The 19,130-nt window shown below is 44.3% G+C and overlaps 1 protein-coding gene across 2 annotated transcripts in view; it reads right to left on the bottom strand.

Annotated features, from left to right (window-relative positions):
- Positions 1-18,877, bottom strand: part of CILK1 (ciliogenesis associated kinase 1) — a 33,401-nt gene extending 14,524 nt beyond the window's left edge. The window contains exons 1-5 of one of the 2 annotated variants that reach the window (XM_021692020.2): positions 18,605-18,877; positions 15,029-15,083; positions 10,578-10,699; positions 9,476-9,555; positions 437-569 (exon numbers count right to left, since the gene is read on the bottom strand). In XM_021692020.2, coding sequence (XP_021547695.1) covers positions 437-569; positions 9,476-9,555; positions 10,578-10,699; positions 15,029-15,083; positions 18,605-18,705 — 491 coding nt within the window. In that variant the 5' untranslated portion in view covers positions 18,706-18,877. The remainder of the gene's footprint in view (positions 1-436; positions 570-9,475; positions 9,556-10,577; positions 10,700-15,028; positions 15,084-18,604) is intronic. The other variant, XM_044917410.1, reaches the window with a different exon arrangement.
- Between the last annotated feature and the right edge of the window lie 253 nt (positions 18,878-19,130).

Genomic DNA, 19,130 nt, shown 5'->3' with positions numbered 1-19,130 from the left:
CTATTGAGCATTTCTCTGCAGGACTCTGCTGTACAGCATCGTTGAGAAACACAGAGCGAGAGTGAGGAAAAAGAAGAGAGAACAGGAGAAAGAGAGAACATAAAACTTGTCTGCAGGCTACTTCTTGGTCATGGCCAACTGCTTAAATGCTGCGGGTCTGAAAGTTTTGGCATAGTCGTTAGCTGGTTTTTTTAGACAGGTCTTTGGAGAATCTTCTACACAACTCTTTTAGGAAACGGTCTTCAGTTAGGGCTGAATATAAAATATTATTTATATCATGGAAAAGCACCACGGGCCTCCTTTTAAAAGAATTTACAGCCCAAGCTTTTAAACCTTTAGTGAAAAGTTACTTATATGTGACATTAATGTTATCCTCAGTATGATGGTATATTTTAAAAGAAGTGCAATTAAATAATTTTAAGGAAAGAGGATTTACCATCTCGTAGATACATAGTCTGTGTATGGGGGTCTTGATCGGATTTCTCGGGCCAACCCGAAGTCTGCAATTTTCACAAGTTCCGGGCCCATGCAGAGGAGGTTCTCAGGCTTTAAGTCCCGGTGGAAGAAGCCTGTAGAGAGCGTGGAGAAGGAATTCCAGTTCATATTTGCTTCTGCATTACTCTTTGCAGCTATATTTCTCTTTCCATAAATATCTATAACTTGAAAAGTAGCCTGGAATGACACTGAAGGCTCTCTGCCCAGGACTTCTTTCATTTCCCACTGATGAATTCAAAATGTAAAACAATTCAGAAACTGATCTTCGTAATTTTTTTCCAAGATAGCAAACAGCCTTTAAAATATCAAAACTCAGTTATGGGCTGAGATAACTTTGCAAAAAGAAACTGTCACCCAAGGGGGGGGAAATTATATATATATATATAATGCCTACACTGCCCAAGGTAGCTAGAAAGAGTCTGAGATTAAAACCATTTCAAAAGACAAAAGTCTTATGAGTTGAGAGTCTTTATCACAAGAAAAACACAATTATAATTTTTGTTTAAGGAACAAGGGATTTAAGAATATGACCTACTCGTATCTGAGATTCTGGTTGTTGCAACAAATATTTTATATGTTAAATGCTTATTACTTCACCTAATGAAGAAGTAGAGGTATACCTGCAGCACGCATTGTGGAAGGCAAGACAACTCACCAAATGGGAAGCCTGTCTCAGCTACAGCAGAGCTCTGGGGGGGCGGGGGGGGGGGCGGTGCAGGATGTTCAACACGCGAACTTTCCAGGTGCGCTCAGACACCCACTGATCAGTGATAACTGCCTCTGAAAACCTAAAACCTTCCACTTGTAGAGAGCATCACTGATACAGACATCATTCTGCATGACTCTAAATCGCAATGGAACACCGAAATTGGAAATACAACTCTGAATGCCGCTGACGGTGTTATTTGTTATATGTTGTCTTTATCAATGTTGTGACAGTTGGATCCCAACCAGCACATCATGGGGGGAATGAATAGCCATTACAGGAGAGCTACACTATTCCTTGACAACCTCTATGCTGAAGATGCTCAGATCTACATCCCTGACACGCCTTTCCCACCCTTCTCTGGACCCGCGTCTCCAATGGGGTAGCAGATGGATATCACTGTCTCCTCCCATCAACCTGTCCCAAACCACTCTTCTCCTCTCCCAAATCATCTCTCCTTCCCAAACCTTTGATAAGATATCCCGGTTCCTTGTAGTTATATTGGATCCTTCCCAAACAGTCATGGAATTATGTTCTATTTCTCACCCAGATATCTCCTATCTGATCCTTCCTGCCCCCTTTCACTCCTCCTTCCCAAATCTTTGTTCTCCTCACCTATCCCTCCACTGCCCCTTGCTGTCAGGCCTTCTTCAATCAGCTTCTCTGGATTTCCACACTTCCCGATAATTTAAACACTGTCTTTCCCTTGTCACTGTCACACACACACACACACGCACACGCACACACACACACAGCCTTCCATGGCTCCTTTAAAGTTATTTAAAAGCTCGAACTCCTTTCAGTCTACCTAAAGAGATAGACTTATTTTCTAATATCACCAGGATATATAAAGTATGTTCCAGTCAGGTAAAATTCCTCATTTCCTACAGGTTCATTGTATCTATTCCCATTAACAATGTTGCACCCTTGTTCCTTTTTATCTATGTCAATCCCAATTTTTGTCATCCTTCAAGACCTACGTCGAGTTTCCCCTCCTCCAGGAAGCCATTTTAATCATCCTAGCCTTCTTCCCTCATTCACCCTATCAGTAAATGTTCACTGAGGGCCCACTCCAGGCCAGGCACTGGGCGAGGCTCCGTGGATTCAGAAGCAACCCAAATGGACACAGTTCTTTCCCTGGTAGACATGATAGGCTCTTCCCTCTGAACTTGAGCAGAGCTCTGCCGTTTTCAGGTATATTGACCATCTCTCTACGATTAGATGGAGCATTTTAAGGGTAGAAGCCACAATTCTACTTTTTCTAAATGCCTAGCACCATGGCAGGAGCATGGTGGTCTCATAACATAGTCTTACTGACTGAACAAAGGACTTGAATAGGTTTGTAGGGAACATGAAAGAGCTCAATGGCGACAAATTTACTTTGGCCAAGTAGGCAGGGGCAACCGAGACAAGACCAGGAGGCAGGAAGGCTCACCAGACAGCAACTGAGAAGTGAGAAGAGCAGTGACCCTGAAGTAGTGGGGGAGACACTGAGGGCTCAGGGCAGGAAGTCCTCAGCACGGGGGGAGTTCCAGAAGGACTAAATCCCCCAAACCCTCTCTGCTCTAGAGGAAGGGGCAGGTGACGGTGATGTGGCTGTACCTGAACATGCAGTGGATGTCATGTATCATGGAAAGCAACAGTGTTTTAAAAGAAAAGACACTCCCTTCTGTTCACCGCCAGAGCTTGGTACTAGGTCACACTCCAAATGGATAGTTTTATGGCATAATGATGGGTCTGCAGGCAAATGGCTGGCTAAGATGCACAAAATAAATATAATTACAGAGCACATAGAAGGGGCCGAAGGCGCAGTCTGTTGGGTGTCCGACTCTTGGTTTCGGCTCGGATTGGGATCTCAGGGTTGTCAGATCGAGGCCTGTGTTGGGCTCTGTGCTGAGTGTGGAGTCTGCTTTAGACTCTCCCTCTCCCTATGCCCCTCCCACTCGTGCTCTCTTTAAGATAAATAAACACATCTTAAAAAAAATAAAAATAAAAAAATAATTTTAAAAAAAGAAGGGGCTGAAGGTACAGAAGGGATCATACATATTCAAGGGGGCCGCAAGTGAGAAGAAGAAGTACTTCCTTCCCACCAAAGGCTGCTTCTGTTTTCCATAATCCAAGGCATTGAGAAGATCAAAGGAGTCCTGCCTGGGTTAGACCAGAGACGGGTACAGAGAGTTTGCTATTGGTACATCATATGAATGTGTGTGTGCGTATGCCTTTGTATCTCGTTTGTATGGAAATGTATATGGAAAGAAAAAAAAAATATATATGTCTATATTCCATTGCTTCATTCTTTAGTCTGCCATCATACCAATATATACCCTATGGTCTTCTTCTTACCACTTCCTTAAGTATCCTAACCAAATTAATAATAAATTAAACCTAAATTATAGTAAGCACCAAACTTGAGGCTGTCAGCAAATTCAAATGGTAACTCAATATTAGTCAAGGATGGCCTTTAAAACAAAAGAATTTTCTGGGGCACCTGGGTGGCTCAGTCGGTTAAGTGTCTGCCTTCGGCTCAGGTCATGATCCCAGGGTCCTGGGATCGAGTCCCCCATCGGGCTCCTTGCTCAGCAGGGAACCTGCTTCTCCCTCTGCCTGCCACTCCCCCTGCTTGTGCTCTCTCTCTCAAATAAATAAATAAAATCTTTAAAAAAAATAAAAGACTTTTCTGATGTGGACAAGTTTGGATGGCTTATTATCAGATGAATTAAATAAAGATGATCAATGCACACCAGAGTGGGTGGTTTCTAAGACTCAGTATAACTGAGTCATCATGTTTGGACCCTCCGTTCTTCAGAGCACCCTCCAGCTCCCAGAAGGCCTGGTTGTACGCGCCCATCTTGGAATTGGCTTATGAATGTGCAAAGACAGAAGCAGTTACCAGAGAGTGACCTTTTGTCAGTGCATGCAGGAAAACTCCTGTGACCCTCAAAAGCCACGAATTGTGGGACCATGGGCTCTCTTGCGAAAAACTCAGGACATTAAAAACACACCAGTGAAAAAAAGAAATGGCAAACACCATTTTCCCACTGAACAGATGGGAAAAGTGAGTCATTGGTTGGTGATGGTGCGGGGTAGTTAATTATTCACAATCCTACCAGAAATGTGCTAGAGCCATTGTACTTTTGGGCTTGACTCTGTCCCTCTCAATCCGCACAGTTAAATCTTGATTTGTGGTTCTAGTCCTCTCAAGCACACATTGACGCTGTTTCTCCTCTTAGACACCTTTTCTCCTCTACTTGGGCTCAATAATGATTTCCAAACTCATGTGGCCTTTCCCTTATCGTGAGTCATTTGTCCTCCAGCGTCCAAGCCATGGCGAGCTCCCTCTGCCACCATCTGTAACACCCACCTCGACGAACTTGCACCTTATCCTTGCTCAGTTCATCCCATCACACTGACTTATACCTTGATACAAGAATCATTCTTACACCCCGGACTTTGCACCTTGCTTCCACCATAGGTTATGCTCCCATGGGCACTGACCACCTCCTCACATTAGTCAAGCTCTATCCTTTCCCTCGCTGCTAGTTCCTCTTTAATCCTACCAGAACAGATGCACTCATAAAATGAGGAGAATGAGGATTCTGGTCCCCCATGTGTCTGTGTAAGCAGCTTCAAATTCTATAGATCATATTTCAGGCCCAAAACAATCAGGAACAATGGCTAGGAAAAAACTTGATTGCAAACAGACCCTTACAAATGACTAATGAAAACTATTTGTCAGGTGACATATGCTGTTTGTTATACTGTATTTGAGTATAAGCCTTTATAACTAGGAAGCATTCATGAATATGTCTGTAGAAGATCTAGCCCTCTGTTCTTTTCATTACCACATTAGCTACTATTAGTCTTACACCCATGAGTTCTAGTCCTTGGTAATTAAAACTATAAGACCCTCATGTCATGTACATGTATTTTTCATCTCTGTTTTAACAAAATATTGTAACTTCCACACGAGAGGCAATGCAGTGTAGTGGTTAGGTGTGCAGACCAATCAGGTGGCCCACTTTCAAATTTCACTTCTGTTCCCTGTCTGGAAAATCACTTAACCTCTCTGTGCCTCACTTTCCTAACCTGGAAAATGGGAAGAAAACCCTGAGGGCTTGTTTTGCAGGATGCAATGTGTTAATTTTGTAAAGGTTTGAGAGCCCTGCTTGGCACCCTGGCCCCTTGCGAGATCTTGTCATTAGTAGTAGTATGAATCCTCTTACCCTCAGTAAGGGGGCAGGCATACACAGCTCCATTTTTTGCATGTGAGAATTAAGGCAATGAAGCTAGTCATGCGCTTCACCTGTGAGGAGGTGGTACTAAGCTTTGATCCAGTTCTTAGCTAGGTACGTGTTCTGCTGATGTGTGCGCTGAGCTTGTAACAGTGAGCCCACTTCTTCCTCTCGGCTTCTGATTCACAATGGGAACCTATACAGACGGGTCATTCAGACATCACGCAACAGCAAAGTGCGGTCAAGATAAGAATCTTTCTGTTCAAACTGTTTGGCTTCCAGAAGACCGGAACAGACCTTCAATTAAATTTCAGGGTACCCCACTGAGGGATTTTCTCTTTCATCCTGGCAGAAACTGTGCGGTGCTTACTTTTCATTAATAACCCTTGGGCGAGGAAAACATCAAGCCACAAAGAAGGCTTCCTCCCCTCTGCCACATTCTGTTAATGATGAACCTGATATGAATATATGGAAATAACCAGGGAATACCGAAACACGAGGAATTTACGTAGCACACCTTCCTGCTATGGAAGTTGTTAGTTCCACAGATATTACTGAATTTAAACCTGCAGTGTTTTTATGATCAAGAAGACCACCAGGACAGCAATGCATAGAAAGGCCAAGGGCTGACTCAAGGTCAGGCATGCACTGCAAGACAGTGGTGAAACACAGAAGCAGAGAACCACTTCTTGGGGCAAAACATTGTCCTCCAAGCCACCTAAGGCATTTCTGATTGGGTAACAGTGAGTAAGTGTGAGCTGGACATTTCTAAGGGCAGGTCAAGGACGAAACACGGTTTGCATTAATTATTTAATTCCAGCAAAGTACATATGCTTTGGCATTGCTCACTCAGCACCAGGTGGAGTCACGTTTTCATTCCCTGAGCAGGGAAAGTACTCAGTGACATGAACTATGACCATAGCAACTACCCCTGCAGTGCTGTTCTCCCCTCTCGAAGGAGTCTACTCCCCGGGGACAGAATGCACCTTCTCACAGTGAGAACAAGCTAACAAGACAACTCTGTGAAGTGCTTGAGATGATTTTTTTTTTTCTATTACCGGAGGAAAGGGATAGTATGGAGTTACATGTGCACTTCAACAAAGGCAAGTCAATCACCATATAAAAACCAACCGTCATAGTTTCCGAAAATCACTTAGCAATGACAATGAGATGGGGCCTGTAAAATTAATATCCCTCCCCCCTACAATTATTACCACTATTTGGTTCACCTCTGATTCTCTGGTTCTCTTTGAAAAAACACAGGTTTTTCTAGTAAAGCATGGCAAATAGGCACAGAGCCCCGAGCTAATCTCCACCCTACTTTGCTGCAGTGGGGGCTCTGGCAGGTCTTTCAACCTCTCTGAACGTCAGTTTCTTCTTCTTTGGAAGGAACAGATACCATCTGTCCTTGCTCACCGAGAAAGTGGCAAGGAAATAAGTCGGGCGACAGATGAAATGTTATGAAGCTCAAACTAGAACTGGGCACCTTAACAGCTGGGGAAAAGCGTCCACAGGAATCTTTGGTAATAGCAATGGCCCTGGGGTTGTAAAAACAGAGGCGGTCTGACTTCCCCCATGACCTGAGCCTTCCCTTGCTTGCACCGTCTTCCCTTGGATCTGAGCATCCAAGGGGTGTGAGGGAAACTGACAGTGCAGAGTTTCCAAGAGCTGTGGTGTCACAACAGTATCTGGATGCTACATTACTGGATACAAATATGCACTGTGTGTGTGCGCATACACGTGCATTTGTGGGTGTGGGTGTGTGCAGGTGTTGGGGGAGCAGTGTACATGCAGGTATGTGGGCTTGTGTATGTGTAGATGCATATGCACATGCATGAGGCACATGGGTGAGTGTGTGTGTTCATTTGATGGGATTAGGTAGAGACCCAGGTAAAAAGACTACAAGTCCTTTCTGGCAACAGATACCTGAGTCTCATGAAATGCAACCAAAGGAAAAGAAGAGAAAGCCAATGAATATTCACTTTCTTTTAGGTCCACTACTCAGTTTCCAGGACTGAGCAAATAGCCCGAGTAACTGAGACATTATGTGACTGTCCCTGTGTGAAAACATTCTGGTCAATCTTTCTCTTTTGAGAATCTCTTTGATTTCTCATCACTTCCTTTTGCTATGCTCTTAAATCTAGTAAGTTACCCTTCTCCCCCTATTTGTCCCTAAGACACCATACCAGTTTTTCATGTTTTGCAAATTCCATCCCTTGTGAATCCTGGTGACTGAAGGCTCTATCGATGCCAACAGAATTGGGCTGACTTTTTACTGAAAACTTTTTACTGGAATTGGTTCACAAGTGGACTCAGTCTTGCACATTACCCACTGATTATTCAGCATGTGCCTGAGGCCGACATGGATTTGCACAGATAGCCTCTGTCTATCTGTGCTTCATTTAGCCTCTAACCGAAGGGCTACCCAGAGATTAAAGAGCAGACTGGAAAGATCCCAGGATGAACCGTGCCACTGGCTGAGGCGCAGTGTCTTTTCTACTCACTGCCGATTTGTGTCAAATCTGCACCGACCGTATTATCAAGGGGCTTCTGCCCAGGTTCCTTATTGGGTAATGAAACTCATCTGTTGGTGCAATATTTGCAGGGCAACAACATCTTTAGGCTGGGGGGTGAATGGCTTTCTGCCTGTGCAAGATCAACTGCTTCGTCCATCTGTCTTTAAAGTTAAAGTGACTTCAAATGACCCCCTACGGGACTCTTGGCTCCACTGGTGGACACGTCCATCCCATGGCTCTAGGTTCACAAGAAGGTGGGTCTGCGTCTAGTTAGTAGCAGAGACTTCGTAACGTCCCAGGTGTTTGCTGGAAAATACAGCCTCGGTCATTGCTACTCAACACCTTTCAAAACTCAGCTAAGGACAACAGTATTGGAGGATTTCCCGAAGGGTATGTGGCCATCCATTCCTCTAGATACTCTAAATCTCTCCTTGGACTACTGAGACCATCCCTACAGTGAATCATACTGGGCCCCAGTAAGACTGTTTTCTCTGATCAAGTGATATAATTGGCCTAAAATGAGGGACATGACATGAAACTGCCCTGTGCAATCTGTTACTGTTTACCGTGAAGTCACGTTACATACTGTCCCCTCTAGAAGGATCCATAAGAGAAACCTCTTTGGTCTTAGTTCCAAGAATAGTTCTGCTTCTCTTGGGCAACTGGACTGTTTTTATTGGGGTGGGGGAACCATGTTGGATGCAGTTGGTCATGTTTCACATTTTGCATTGTCAGAAAGCAAGTTCAGGGGGCGCCTGGGTGGCTCAGTCGTTAAGCGTCTGCCTTCGGCTCAGGTCATGATCCCAGGGTTCTGGGATCGAGCCCCACATCGGGCTCCCTGCTCGGCGGGAAGCCTGCTTCTCCCTCTCCCACTTCCCCTGCTTGTGTTCCCTCTCTCGCTGTGTCTCTCTCTGTCAAATAAATAAATAAAATCTTAAAAAAAAAAAAAAGGAAGTTCAGAAAAAAATCTGTAGCCTTTTTACTTAAGTAGAACTTGCGGACATGCCTTTTGCAGATTAACTTCCCCCTCTAGCTATATCCATATCTTGTTTTGTCTTTCTTTCTCTTTCTTTGTTAATTTTTAACTGATTTTATTTTCCTGTGTTGAATAAATTTTGTTAGGCCATTTTTGAACGCTTTTGGACTGAAATATAATACATCAGGAAAATGAGAAGCCACAGTGAAGCAGTAGTAGTAGATTAAACATAATACGTGAAATGTCTCTGAATTCTAATCTTAGGCATCTTATTAATACACCAGGTAATGGGCAGGAATAACTTTTAGACCTATAACCAACGAGCTTAATGTTAAAGCCTAAAGAATTAGAACACGCGGACATGATAAATAATGAGAAAAATTCAGAAATCAAGTGACAAAAGAGAACATATCCCAAACCCCACTGTCAGCCTCCCAGCCTGTCAACCTCTTCTGGGAGGCAGTCACCAAAGACCCTGATGCTTCCTGTACCTTCTACCTGATGACAACATTTCACTGCTGTTAAAAGCGCAAGACTCCAAACCACCTACCGTGTTTGTGAATAAATGCAAGTCCTTGTAATATCTGGTACATTATATTCCTTATAGCAGATTCAGGAAACAACTTATTTCTGGATGGGACAGAGGAGGACAAAGGTTATAAATCTAGATTTACACATGAAAACAAATACTCTGTTCCTGTTCTTTTGGTTATACAGTAAGAATGTAAGAAAACATTTGCTCACACACTTATGTGACCAGATCCTTTGATAATAAAGACCAAAGAAAAACAACCATTTGTCCGTACAAGACAGCTACCTTGTAAACACTGGTGTATTGGTATATTGGCAATTGGTATGTTGAGTTATGTTACAAAGAAGAAAAGATTAAACATTTTATAGTAACCACCCCCCTGCAAACCCTCCGATCTATCCTATAAAGATCTTCTCTCTCCAGAATATAAAACTTAAAAAAATTGTAATGGGGAAAATCCGAGGTCTTCCAGATGAAGTCCTCATGAAATGTAGTGGATAGTAGGGGATAGTGCTGTATTCCCCCCGGGAGGGCAAACCATACACCTTCTCTTTTGTCAGTGACAACGAAGACCCTATTTGTTGACTGAATTCACTCAGAGAGAAGCTGGGAATGAAGCGCTCACTTGCCACTGAGAAAATATGCCCTAGAACTTCCACGTGGTTCACTTTCAAAGTTCAAAATTCCCATAGCAGGTAAGTTTGTTATTAGTTTCCTCTTCCCAGCACACAAGCCCCTGAGCACTGTACAAGAAAGCGAGGGCAAGAAACCTCCAAGTTCTCCATGGAGGTCTCAGAAAGAACGAAGCCATTACACCTTGACCTGTAATCGCTCTGCCCATATGTCCTTGTGGGAACGGAGAGCTGCGGAGTATCTGTTCAATCTCTGAGCTTCTCTGGGGGAATAACCCATTAAAACCGGAAAACAGCTACACTGAACGTGGCTTCTATGAAGGCCTCGTGAGGCCTCCAGAGTAGGAATGTGGCCTGGGCCCCTCATCTACTGGGCAGCTTTCAACAGGGCAGCCTAAGCAGCGTTAACTGTGAAAGACAAAAGCAAAAAAAGAAAACACATCCTCTTTGCGATATTTACTTCTAAGGTCACGATGATCAAACTGTACCTTTCTTTAATGAGCTGGTAAAGATTTTCCTTCATGTACTCGAAGATAAAATAAAGATGATCATTTTCCCTGATAACTTCTTTTAATTTTACCACATTGGCATGGTTGAGCTTCTTTAAAGACTGAAAGGCGAGGGGAAGAAACAGAAAAAAATGAGAGAAAACCTGTTGTTGGAAAAGAAAAGCAACTGCACATATACTTCGGAAGAAACATCTAATTCTAGAACCACAGAAGTGCCACAATCCCTATTTTATTGACAATACATGGTATTTCGCTGAAGTCAATAATCACTTTAACGTAGTAAAACCATTTTAATTAGCTGACTAGCAAGTAAGTACTTGACCATTATGGTATTTCTGGCTGCGGGCTGCACCAGCCAATGGGCCAGGGCTATTTTAGGTGCACTCCTTCCAGATGATGGGATTCAATCCATGAAAACGGCCAGAAGGGAACCGATGGGGAGCTGAAGCTTTGATTGTTCTAGTATTGGAAAAGGTAGCTGCTCTGGGCCGAGATGACCAGCTAACAGTCTGTAGACCATGTGAACAGGAAGTTGTTCACATAGACAGAGGCTGATAGCCCGAGGCTCTCAATTTCCGTCGGACTCATGTGCATCCACGAGGCCCACACCAGTCCTTACGATGGGAGTTTTATTTTTTTTTTAATATTTAATTCAAGTTAGTTAGGTATTTAGTGATTCATCACTCACATACAACACCCAGTGCTCCGCCCAACAAGTGCCCTCTTTAATCCCCATCCCCCCCCAAGACCCCCCACTGATGTGAGTTTTAAAGGAGAAAGGATGAAGAGGAGAAATCTCACTGCAAAGCCCTCCTGGCCCCCCCACCCCACCCCCGACCCAAGGTGAGATGGGAGAAAGAGCTCTGCTTCCAAGAACAGCAAAGGCAAAAAAAGTCAGGCGGGTGATGAGAAACAACAGAGTGGCTCAGAAAATGGGGCGTGACCTGATTCCTCATCCTTGCGCACGTGCAGTTTTCCTGTTCCTGCCACAACCCCGTGAGCAGAGGCACGTGTCAACTTTTTTCTGTTTGCATCATTAGTTCTGTTCACAGTGAGCGAGTACACTTTTGTATTTGTAAGCAGCGATGCTGTTCATATACGACAGCCAGAGAAACTGTGGCTATGCTCAGCAGATGGTCAGAATTATATTAACAGTCTCCTGCAAGGGAGCCTCAAAGGGCCACCGGCCAGTGGGATGAGCCCTTTAATTCCAAAAGCCTTTTCCTCACAGAGAAGTGACTCTGATAATAATACACTGTCAAGCCCTCCTTATCTTTGAATTTCCTTAAAAAGAACACTCCTTTTATAAACTAAACACGGTGGCAGAAGACAAAAAGGTGAACACGAATATCCAAATCTAGGACACCCAGTAAGAATGCCTCCACGGAATCAGAGCTTGGGAATGCTGTAATATGATCGAGTTACTTCAAGTGGCTGGGAAGAGGGAGGAAATATGGCCAGTGAATGAGAACAAAATAAAACTCTTCTGGAGCCTCTTTCCTGAAAGAAAAACTCCTGCCAAGGAGCCTCTCTGGCAGGAAATCCTCAACCTAAGGCCGGATCCTTCTAGAATGACCCAACCAGGCTGATCAGTTGTTTTAGTTAGGTTGGTTTCCAGGTTCTCCATGAGTAACAAACACAAACATTGCTTAACTCGTAAGTTTTCACCTCTGCAGCCTTCTTTTCTATTCGCTTAAAATGCATCACAGCAATGGCTGACATGTCCAGTGGATGAGCTGCAGGATGAACGCGGCAAATTCAGTCAGAAGAAAAATGAAGTAGGTTTTTTAAGCTTTTCAAGAGGAACATCTTAGGCAAGGAACAGAGTACCTTCCACACTTGGCCTGACATTTGTTTTGTGCATGAATTACTGGTTCAAGTCTAAGGGCTCACAGTTCTTGTTCCTGAGTGAGCCTCATGGACAAGTAAAATCTATATTAGTTTAATATAAAAGGGGTGAATTTTGTGTGGGAGATTTCATGTGACTCATTTTACAGAGAGAAGGCATCTTATTGAGGCTCAGGAAAGGTTTACAAGGAGAGGAAGAGGCAGGACACTTAGAGCCGAGAAGCACAAATAGCAAATTAAAACCAGGTCAGCGGTCCAAATGGAGACTGTTTATCCCCATTTGGATGAAGGTTCTTAACAATTTAACAAAACTACAACATACTGCTCCTCAAGGGTACCCAGGGGCATGAGACACAGTCCTTGCCTGTAAGAGGCAAATGGCCTAATTACGAAGAGAGGGCACGAATACAAAATCCACAGAACAGAATGAGGGAGATTTTATTAGGGTCAAGAGAATGACAGAGACAAGGAACGTCAGAAATGTTTCAAGAAGGAGTAATCAGCAAACCCCAATGGTCAATGAGTGTACCATCCACAGTGTGACTTGAAGGAAGAATAGCACCTAGACAAGTCAGTGGGAGGGAAAGGGTGTGTCAGGAGAGAAGCCCTTCTTAGGTATGGGTGTGGGAGTGGAATGGTGTGGTCTATGCCTGAGGGGTGAGAACCGCCCCAGTCTGGTTCTGAAGGAAGCTCATCCAGAAGACTCTGACAGGGGAAGTGGGCAAGGGAATACACTGGTTGGATGCCAGATGCATATGCTATCGAAGCCTGACAAACATGGGTCTGAAACCAAGCTTTGTGGCTTAGACTTGCATTTACCTCGAGCAAGTGACTGAGTCTCTGAGAACCCTGTTCTCAGCAGCAAACCCAAGGCACTAGCACTTTCCTCACGAGGTAGTTGTGAGGATGAAGCAAGACAACGCAGATGCTGTCTGGCTTATAATAGTGTATCAGGAAATGGTAGGTAGTGTGTGATCGGCTGAATGTCCCCGAGATCGTTCTGGGGACAGCACATGGGGTGCATGAGATGTGGAGGAAGAGAGGTCACACAGACCACCTGCAGTGAGCTGCAGTTTCTGGGTGAATGGGTAAATGATCATTAGCAGAGGAGGGAGAAAATAGGAGCACTGGGGGAGGCAGACATTCTAGAAAATTCAGGTGCTGATATCCACGAAGCAGTTGGATATGTGGGCCTGAAGCAGACATCAGCAAACTTTTCTTAAAGGGACAGAGGATAAATATTTTAGGCTTTCTAGGTCATACGGTCCCTGCCCCAACTACTCAACTTTGCCATCAAAATGTGAAATCTGCCAATAGAAAATATGTAATCAAGTGGGCGAGTGTTCCAACAAAATTGCATTTAAACAGGACATGGCCATTCATCAACCCCTGGTCTAGTGCTTACAAAGGATAAAAGATTTGATGAGACCACTGAAGTGAGGGAAGTAAATGAAATTACTCGGGAGGAGGTTCAGAGCAAAGGAGAAAATTGCTAAGGATGGAATGTGAGAAATTATCGCTATTTAAGGGGTGAACTACAGAGCACTTGAAGAAAGGCAAGAAAGAGGTAGGACAGCGAGGCCAAAGCAGAGTCACACAGCCCTGGGAGAGGACAGTACCCAACACCGCAGGCAAGAAAATGCCTGAGAAAACGAACTGGAGGGGCGCCTGGGTGACTCAATCGGTTAAGCGTCTGCCTTTGGCTCAGGTCATGATCCCAGGGTCCTGGGATCGAGCCCCACGTCAGGCTCCCTGCTCAGCTGATCAGGGAGGATGGAGGGTACATATATTTATTTAGAGACGGAAGAGAAGGAGCCAGTGGAAAGGAAGAGCTTAAAGAAATGGGAAGGTTCACAAAAGCCAAAAGGTGGGAGCAGCCCAAGTGTCCGTCAACGGGTGAATGGATCAACAAAATGTGGCATCTACCTAAAACCGAATAGGATTTCGCCTTAAAAAGAAGGAAACTCTGACGCAGGCTATGATATGAACCTTGAAGACACGATGCCAAGTGAAATAAGCCAGGCACAAAAAAGAAATACTGCATGATTCCACTTATCTGAGGCACCTGGAGTAGTCAAATTCACAGAGACAGAAATTAAAAGGGTGTTTGCCAAGGGCTGGGGGCAGAGGGGTCACGGGCGTTGTTGTTTAACGGGTTCAGAGTTTCAAGTGTGCAAGATGAAGAGTTCTGGAGGTGGATGAGGTTCTGACCATACAACAATACCACTTAATACCACTGAACGGTGCTCTTACAAATTCGTAATATGATAAATTTCATGTATGTCTATTTCATCACACTTGGGAAGGGAAAGGACATTAGTGGGAAATGTGTGAGATCGGAATAAATCTGTGGTTTAGTTAATAGTACTATACCAAAGTTTAAAAAAGTATTATTTACTAATATAATAGCAATCTTCTACTTTGAGCTCTTAGCTGTATAATGTTGTCATTTGCCCCCTTTTGTTAGCATCAGTGGAACAATTCAAACAGAATGACTAACTCTATCAACCATAAATCTAAGCAAGTATAAAGCTATTTTAATCAACCATACATAAATTTTTCCCTGGTGTATTAATAAATACCTTAACCTCCCGAAGGTTCATGCATTCCTCCCAGGAATAAAACTTTCTTTTCATTCTAAAAGAGAACAAAGAAACAAATAGCATGCTTAGTCCCAGTAACAGGCTAAACTTTCTTGTTTAAAAACGTTCTCATTCTGGGCGGGTTGCGGGGGGGGGGGAGGTGGAAAAACAAAAAACCCAAAACACTAAAAAACCCAAAAACCCCAAACCCAAAACAAACAAAAAAATATGTTTCATTCTGAATCTAATGAACAGTGCTGAAAGCTGGTTTCAATTTCTACCAAATATTATACTATCCAAAACATTCATTTTAAAATCTGGCAGTGCGATCAATCCTACATCACAAAATTTCCCAACAGAGACGGTGCAAGGCAGTGCAAGGAGACTTCTCCAGCTGTCTTGCTCCATCTCTAATTGGCTAACCTTGTCCTGCAGGCTAATCCCTCAGGCTTATTTGATCTAGACTAGAGCTCTCCAACAGAATTTTCTGTATTGATGGGAACGCTCCGTGCTGTCCAGTATGGTAGCCATGAGACTACACAAATCTGGGTAGTGAATACTTGGAATATGGCTAGCATAACATAGGAACTCAATTTTTAAGAAAATTCACATTTAAATGCCCTACGGTTACTTGCCACCCTGTTGGACAACACAGTTCTAGACCCTCTGGTGCAGGGGTTGGCAAACTATGGCCCACGGGCCAACTCTACCCCACCATCTCTTTCTGCGCAGCCCATAAGCTAAGAACGACGTTTGTATTTTTAAATAGTTGGGGAAAACACATCAAAAGAAGCGTGAGATCTCATGACGTGTAATAATTTTATGAAACTCAAATTTCAGTTCCTGTAAAGAGTTTTATTGGAATACAACCACACTCATTCATTTATACATGGCCTATAGCTGCCTTTACACAGTCGCAGAACTGCGTTGGGGCAGGACCATGTGGCCTGCACAGCCTGAAATATTTACTGTGTGGCTCTGTACAGAAGAAGTTTGCCAACACTGGCCTACAGCCTGAGGGGAGAGAAAGACAACCCTATGGGCTAACCAGAGACCAAGTTTCAAGATTCTATCTTACATCACACTGCAATCACATGGTCTCATTGGGCTCTTCCAGTGGCCCCGGGTTAATAGATGGGACAAGGGAGGAAATGAAGACACAGAGAAGTCATGTGATTTCCCCCAAGGTCTCCCTGCTGGCTAATAAAAGGCCAGCTTCCATCTCTCCACCTCACTCTCACACTCTGTTGCCAATGTCACACTGTCTGCTGGTGGAGTTCATGCCCCAAATATTCTTTAGCCCCTCCTGTGTGTGGCAGGGGCTTTGTCAGGCACTAGGGATACAACAGTGAGAGGGGCATCCCTCGTGGACCTGACATCGCAGCAGGAAGGCAGGCAATTCATCATCACTTTCTGTGCTGAGTGCTGGGAAGGAAAGGCACAGGACACGGTGAGAGCAGACCCCAAAGTGACCTAATTTAGTCTGGGGTATCAGGAAGCACTTCTGGAATGAGGTGATAGTTCAATTAAGACCTGAAGGATCAGTAGAATTTAGCCCGTGGAGGTAGGAGGCAGGGAATATCAATGTGAAGACTAGGGGCAGAAAGGGATTTAGTGAGTTCAAGAAGCTGAAAGGCCAGAGTGGCGGGAATGACGTCGGCAGGGGGGTAGTGGCAGGAGATCAGACTGAAGAAAACAGGGCGCGGCCAAGTGATGCAGCAAGTTGTAGGTCACATTAATAATTGGAGGCTTGATCCTAAAACTGATAGGACGATATTACAAAATGCTATAGTTTGGGTTCCTCTGAAAGCAGAGCCTGAGGCAAGGACCCGGGTGCAGGCAGTTTATTTGGGAGGTGATTCCAGGAAGCCAGGGCAAGGAGCAGGGAAAATGGGAAGAGAGACATGGGAAACCCATTAAAGTGTATGTTACTGAGCTGATACCCAGGTGTGCAACTGGGGCTCAGTCCTGCTGGGGGCCTTCTATTGGCCCATGTGGAGAGTGCCCTGGTTGAGAGTCTCCCATGTGCTTTTTTTTGGGGGGGGGTGCTGATAGTGGGCATAGAACTATACACCACAGCACACTGAAGTCAGGTGGGACAAGGTGATGAGATAGGGCAGCAGGGACACAGTGTTTGGTGCAAATGATTTTAGACAATTAGATTCATGTGTTTAAAGTAATCCCTTCATACTGGAATGGAGAGGGGTAGAATGGAAGCCAGGAACCCTACAGAGGAGATTATTCTAGTGGTAGAGGTGGTAAATGATAATGGGTTGAATGGGAGGTTAGCAGGGAGAATCCAGAGAAGTAGGTGGATCAGATAAATATACAGTAGTTGGAATCTATGGGTCTAGGTGGCCAATGCTGGGCATACAGAGGGAGGTCAGGAGGATGTGCAGGTTTTGAAGGGATGGTAGTGTCATTCATAAGATAGGGAACACTGAAGGAAGAACAGGTTTGGGGCAAGAGAGGGAAAATGTTGGATAAAAGCTCAGTTTGGGATATAATGAGTCTGAAGTGTCTACAGGGCATCCAAATGGAGATGTTGAGAAAGTGACTGGATATAGATGGGTATAGCAGGCAGGCCCTAAAATGGTCCCTGAAGACTCCCACCTCCTGGTATTCAGAGCCTGGGATAATACCTCTCCTTCAATGACTTGCTTCTAAGCAATGGAATACAGCAGTGTGAGAGGAGGTCACTTCTGGGAGTAGTTTACAAAAGCAAAAAGATGTGACTTCCACCTTGGTAGAAGCCTCTCTCATGGCCTTCATGGTCCCCACACCTTGAAGCAAGGTGCCATGTTGTGAGCTGCTCTTTGGAGAGGCCCACATGGCAAAGGACTGAGGACAGCTTCTAGCCAACAGCCAGGAGGGACCTGAGGCCCTCAGTGCAACCACAAGGGAGGTATGGAATGCTGCCCGCAATCACGTGAGTAAGCCTGGAAGTGGATCCTTTCCCAGTCCAGCCTCGAGTGAAGACCCCAGCACTGGCCAACACCTTGACTGCAGCCTCATGAGAGACCCTAAAGTAAAGAATTCACCTAAACCATGCCCAGACTCCTGACTCACAGAGATAATAAGAGATAATAAATGTGTGTAGTTTTAAACCACGAATTCTTGGGGTAAATGGTTACGCAGCAACAGATAACTAACATAGTGGACTCAGATTGCAAAGGGCAAGTGGAGTGGGGCGATGAAGATAGCGGTCCCCAGACCACCACATGTGTAAATGATCCAAATTAAGTCACTTAACTTCTCAGAGTTTCAGTTTCCTTTCCAATAAAATGTTTCTAAACCTACTCGTTACTATGTCACAATAGGATAAGACACCTTGAAAAGGTACTAGTGCAATAAACAAATCTAAAGTAGAAATGTGTTTAAGACCTCTGCCATGAACATTCCAGAGCCAACAGTCACCTAGCCCACAGAAATCATTGTCTAAGTCTTTCCTCCATGCCTCCCACCCACCCCCCTTTAGAAATTTTTCAATGACAAGACATGCAGAGGGTAGAGTTAAAGCAATGTTGACAATGTGTTGTTGAGGATGAACTGATGTGAGTGAAGAATAAACCTTACTTTTTAATGGCAATCAGTTCCCCAGATTCAATGCTTCGTCCCAGTAGGACGGAACCATAGGTTCCATCCCCGAGTTGCTTGATCGTTGTGTATCTATTCATGGTGTGCCCGCTCAGGCCGGACACTCATCTCAGGGCCGAGGCGGTGCAGTCCTGCAGAGGCGGCAGGCCTCCCCGGAGTGTAACCAGATTTTTCGATGGCAGCACCAGCACAAGGTATTCAATAGAACGTGACTATCTCCCAAATACATATTTTCAAAGATCAGTCTTCTGCCTGTAGAGAAAAATGACAGACAAGGGTAACTGCTAATGTGCATTTTAAGTTTGTGTATTTTTATTGTCTAAATCAGGGGTCAGCAAACGAAAACCAACCTCCCCCCTCCCACCCGCCACCTGTTGTTATAAATAAAGTTTTATTGGAACACGGTCATGGCCACTCATTTGCATATTGTCTACAGATGTTTTCACACACAAGAGCAGAATTCAGTAGTTGTGACAGACTATATGGCTTATAAAATCTAAAATAT

This window comes from Neomonachus schauinslandi, chromosome 8, assembly GCF_002201575.2.
Source record: "Neomonachus schauinslandi chromosome 8, ASM220157v2, whole genome shotgun sequence".
Taxonomy (NCBI): Eukaryota; Metazoa; Chordata; class Mammalia; order Carnivora; family Phocidae; genus Neomonachus; species Neomonachus schauinslandi.
Note: the sequence above shows the minus strand (reverse complement) of the source record. Positions and strands in the feature narration are given on the sequence as shown.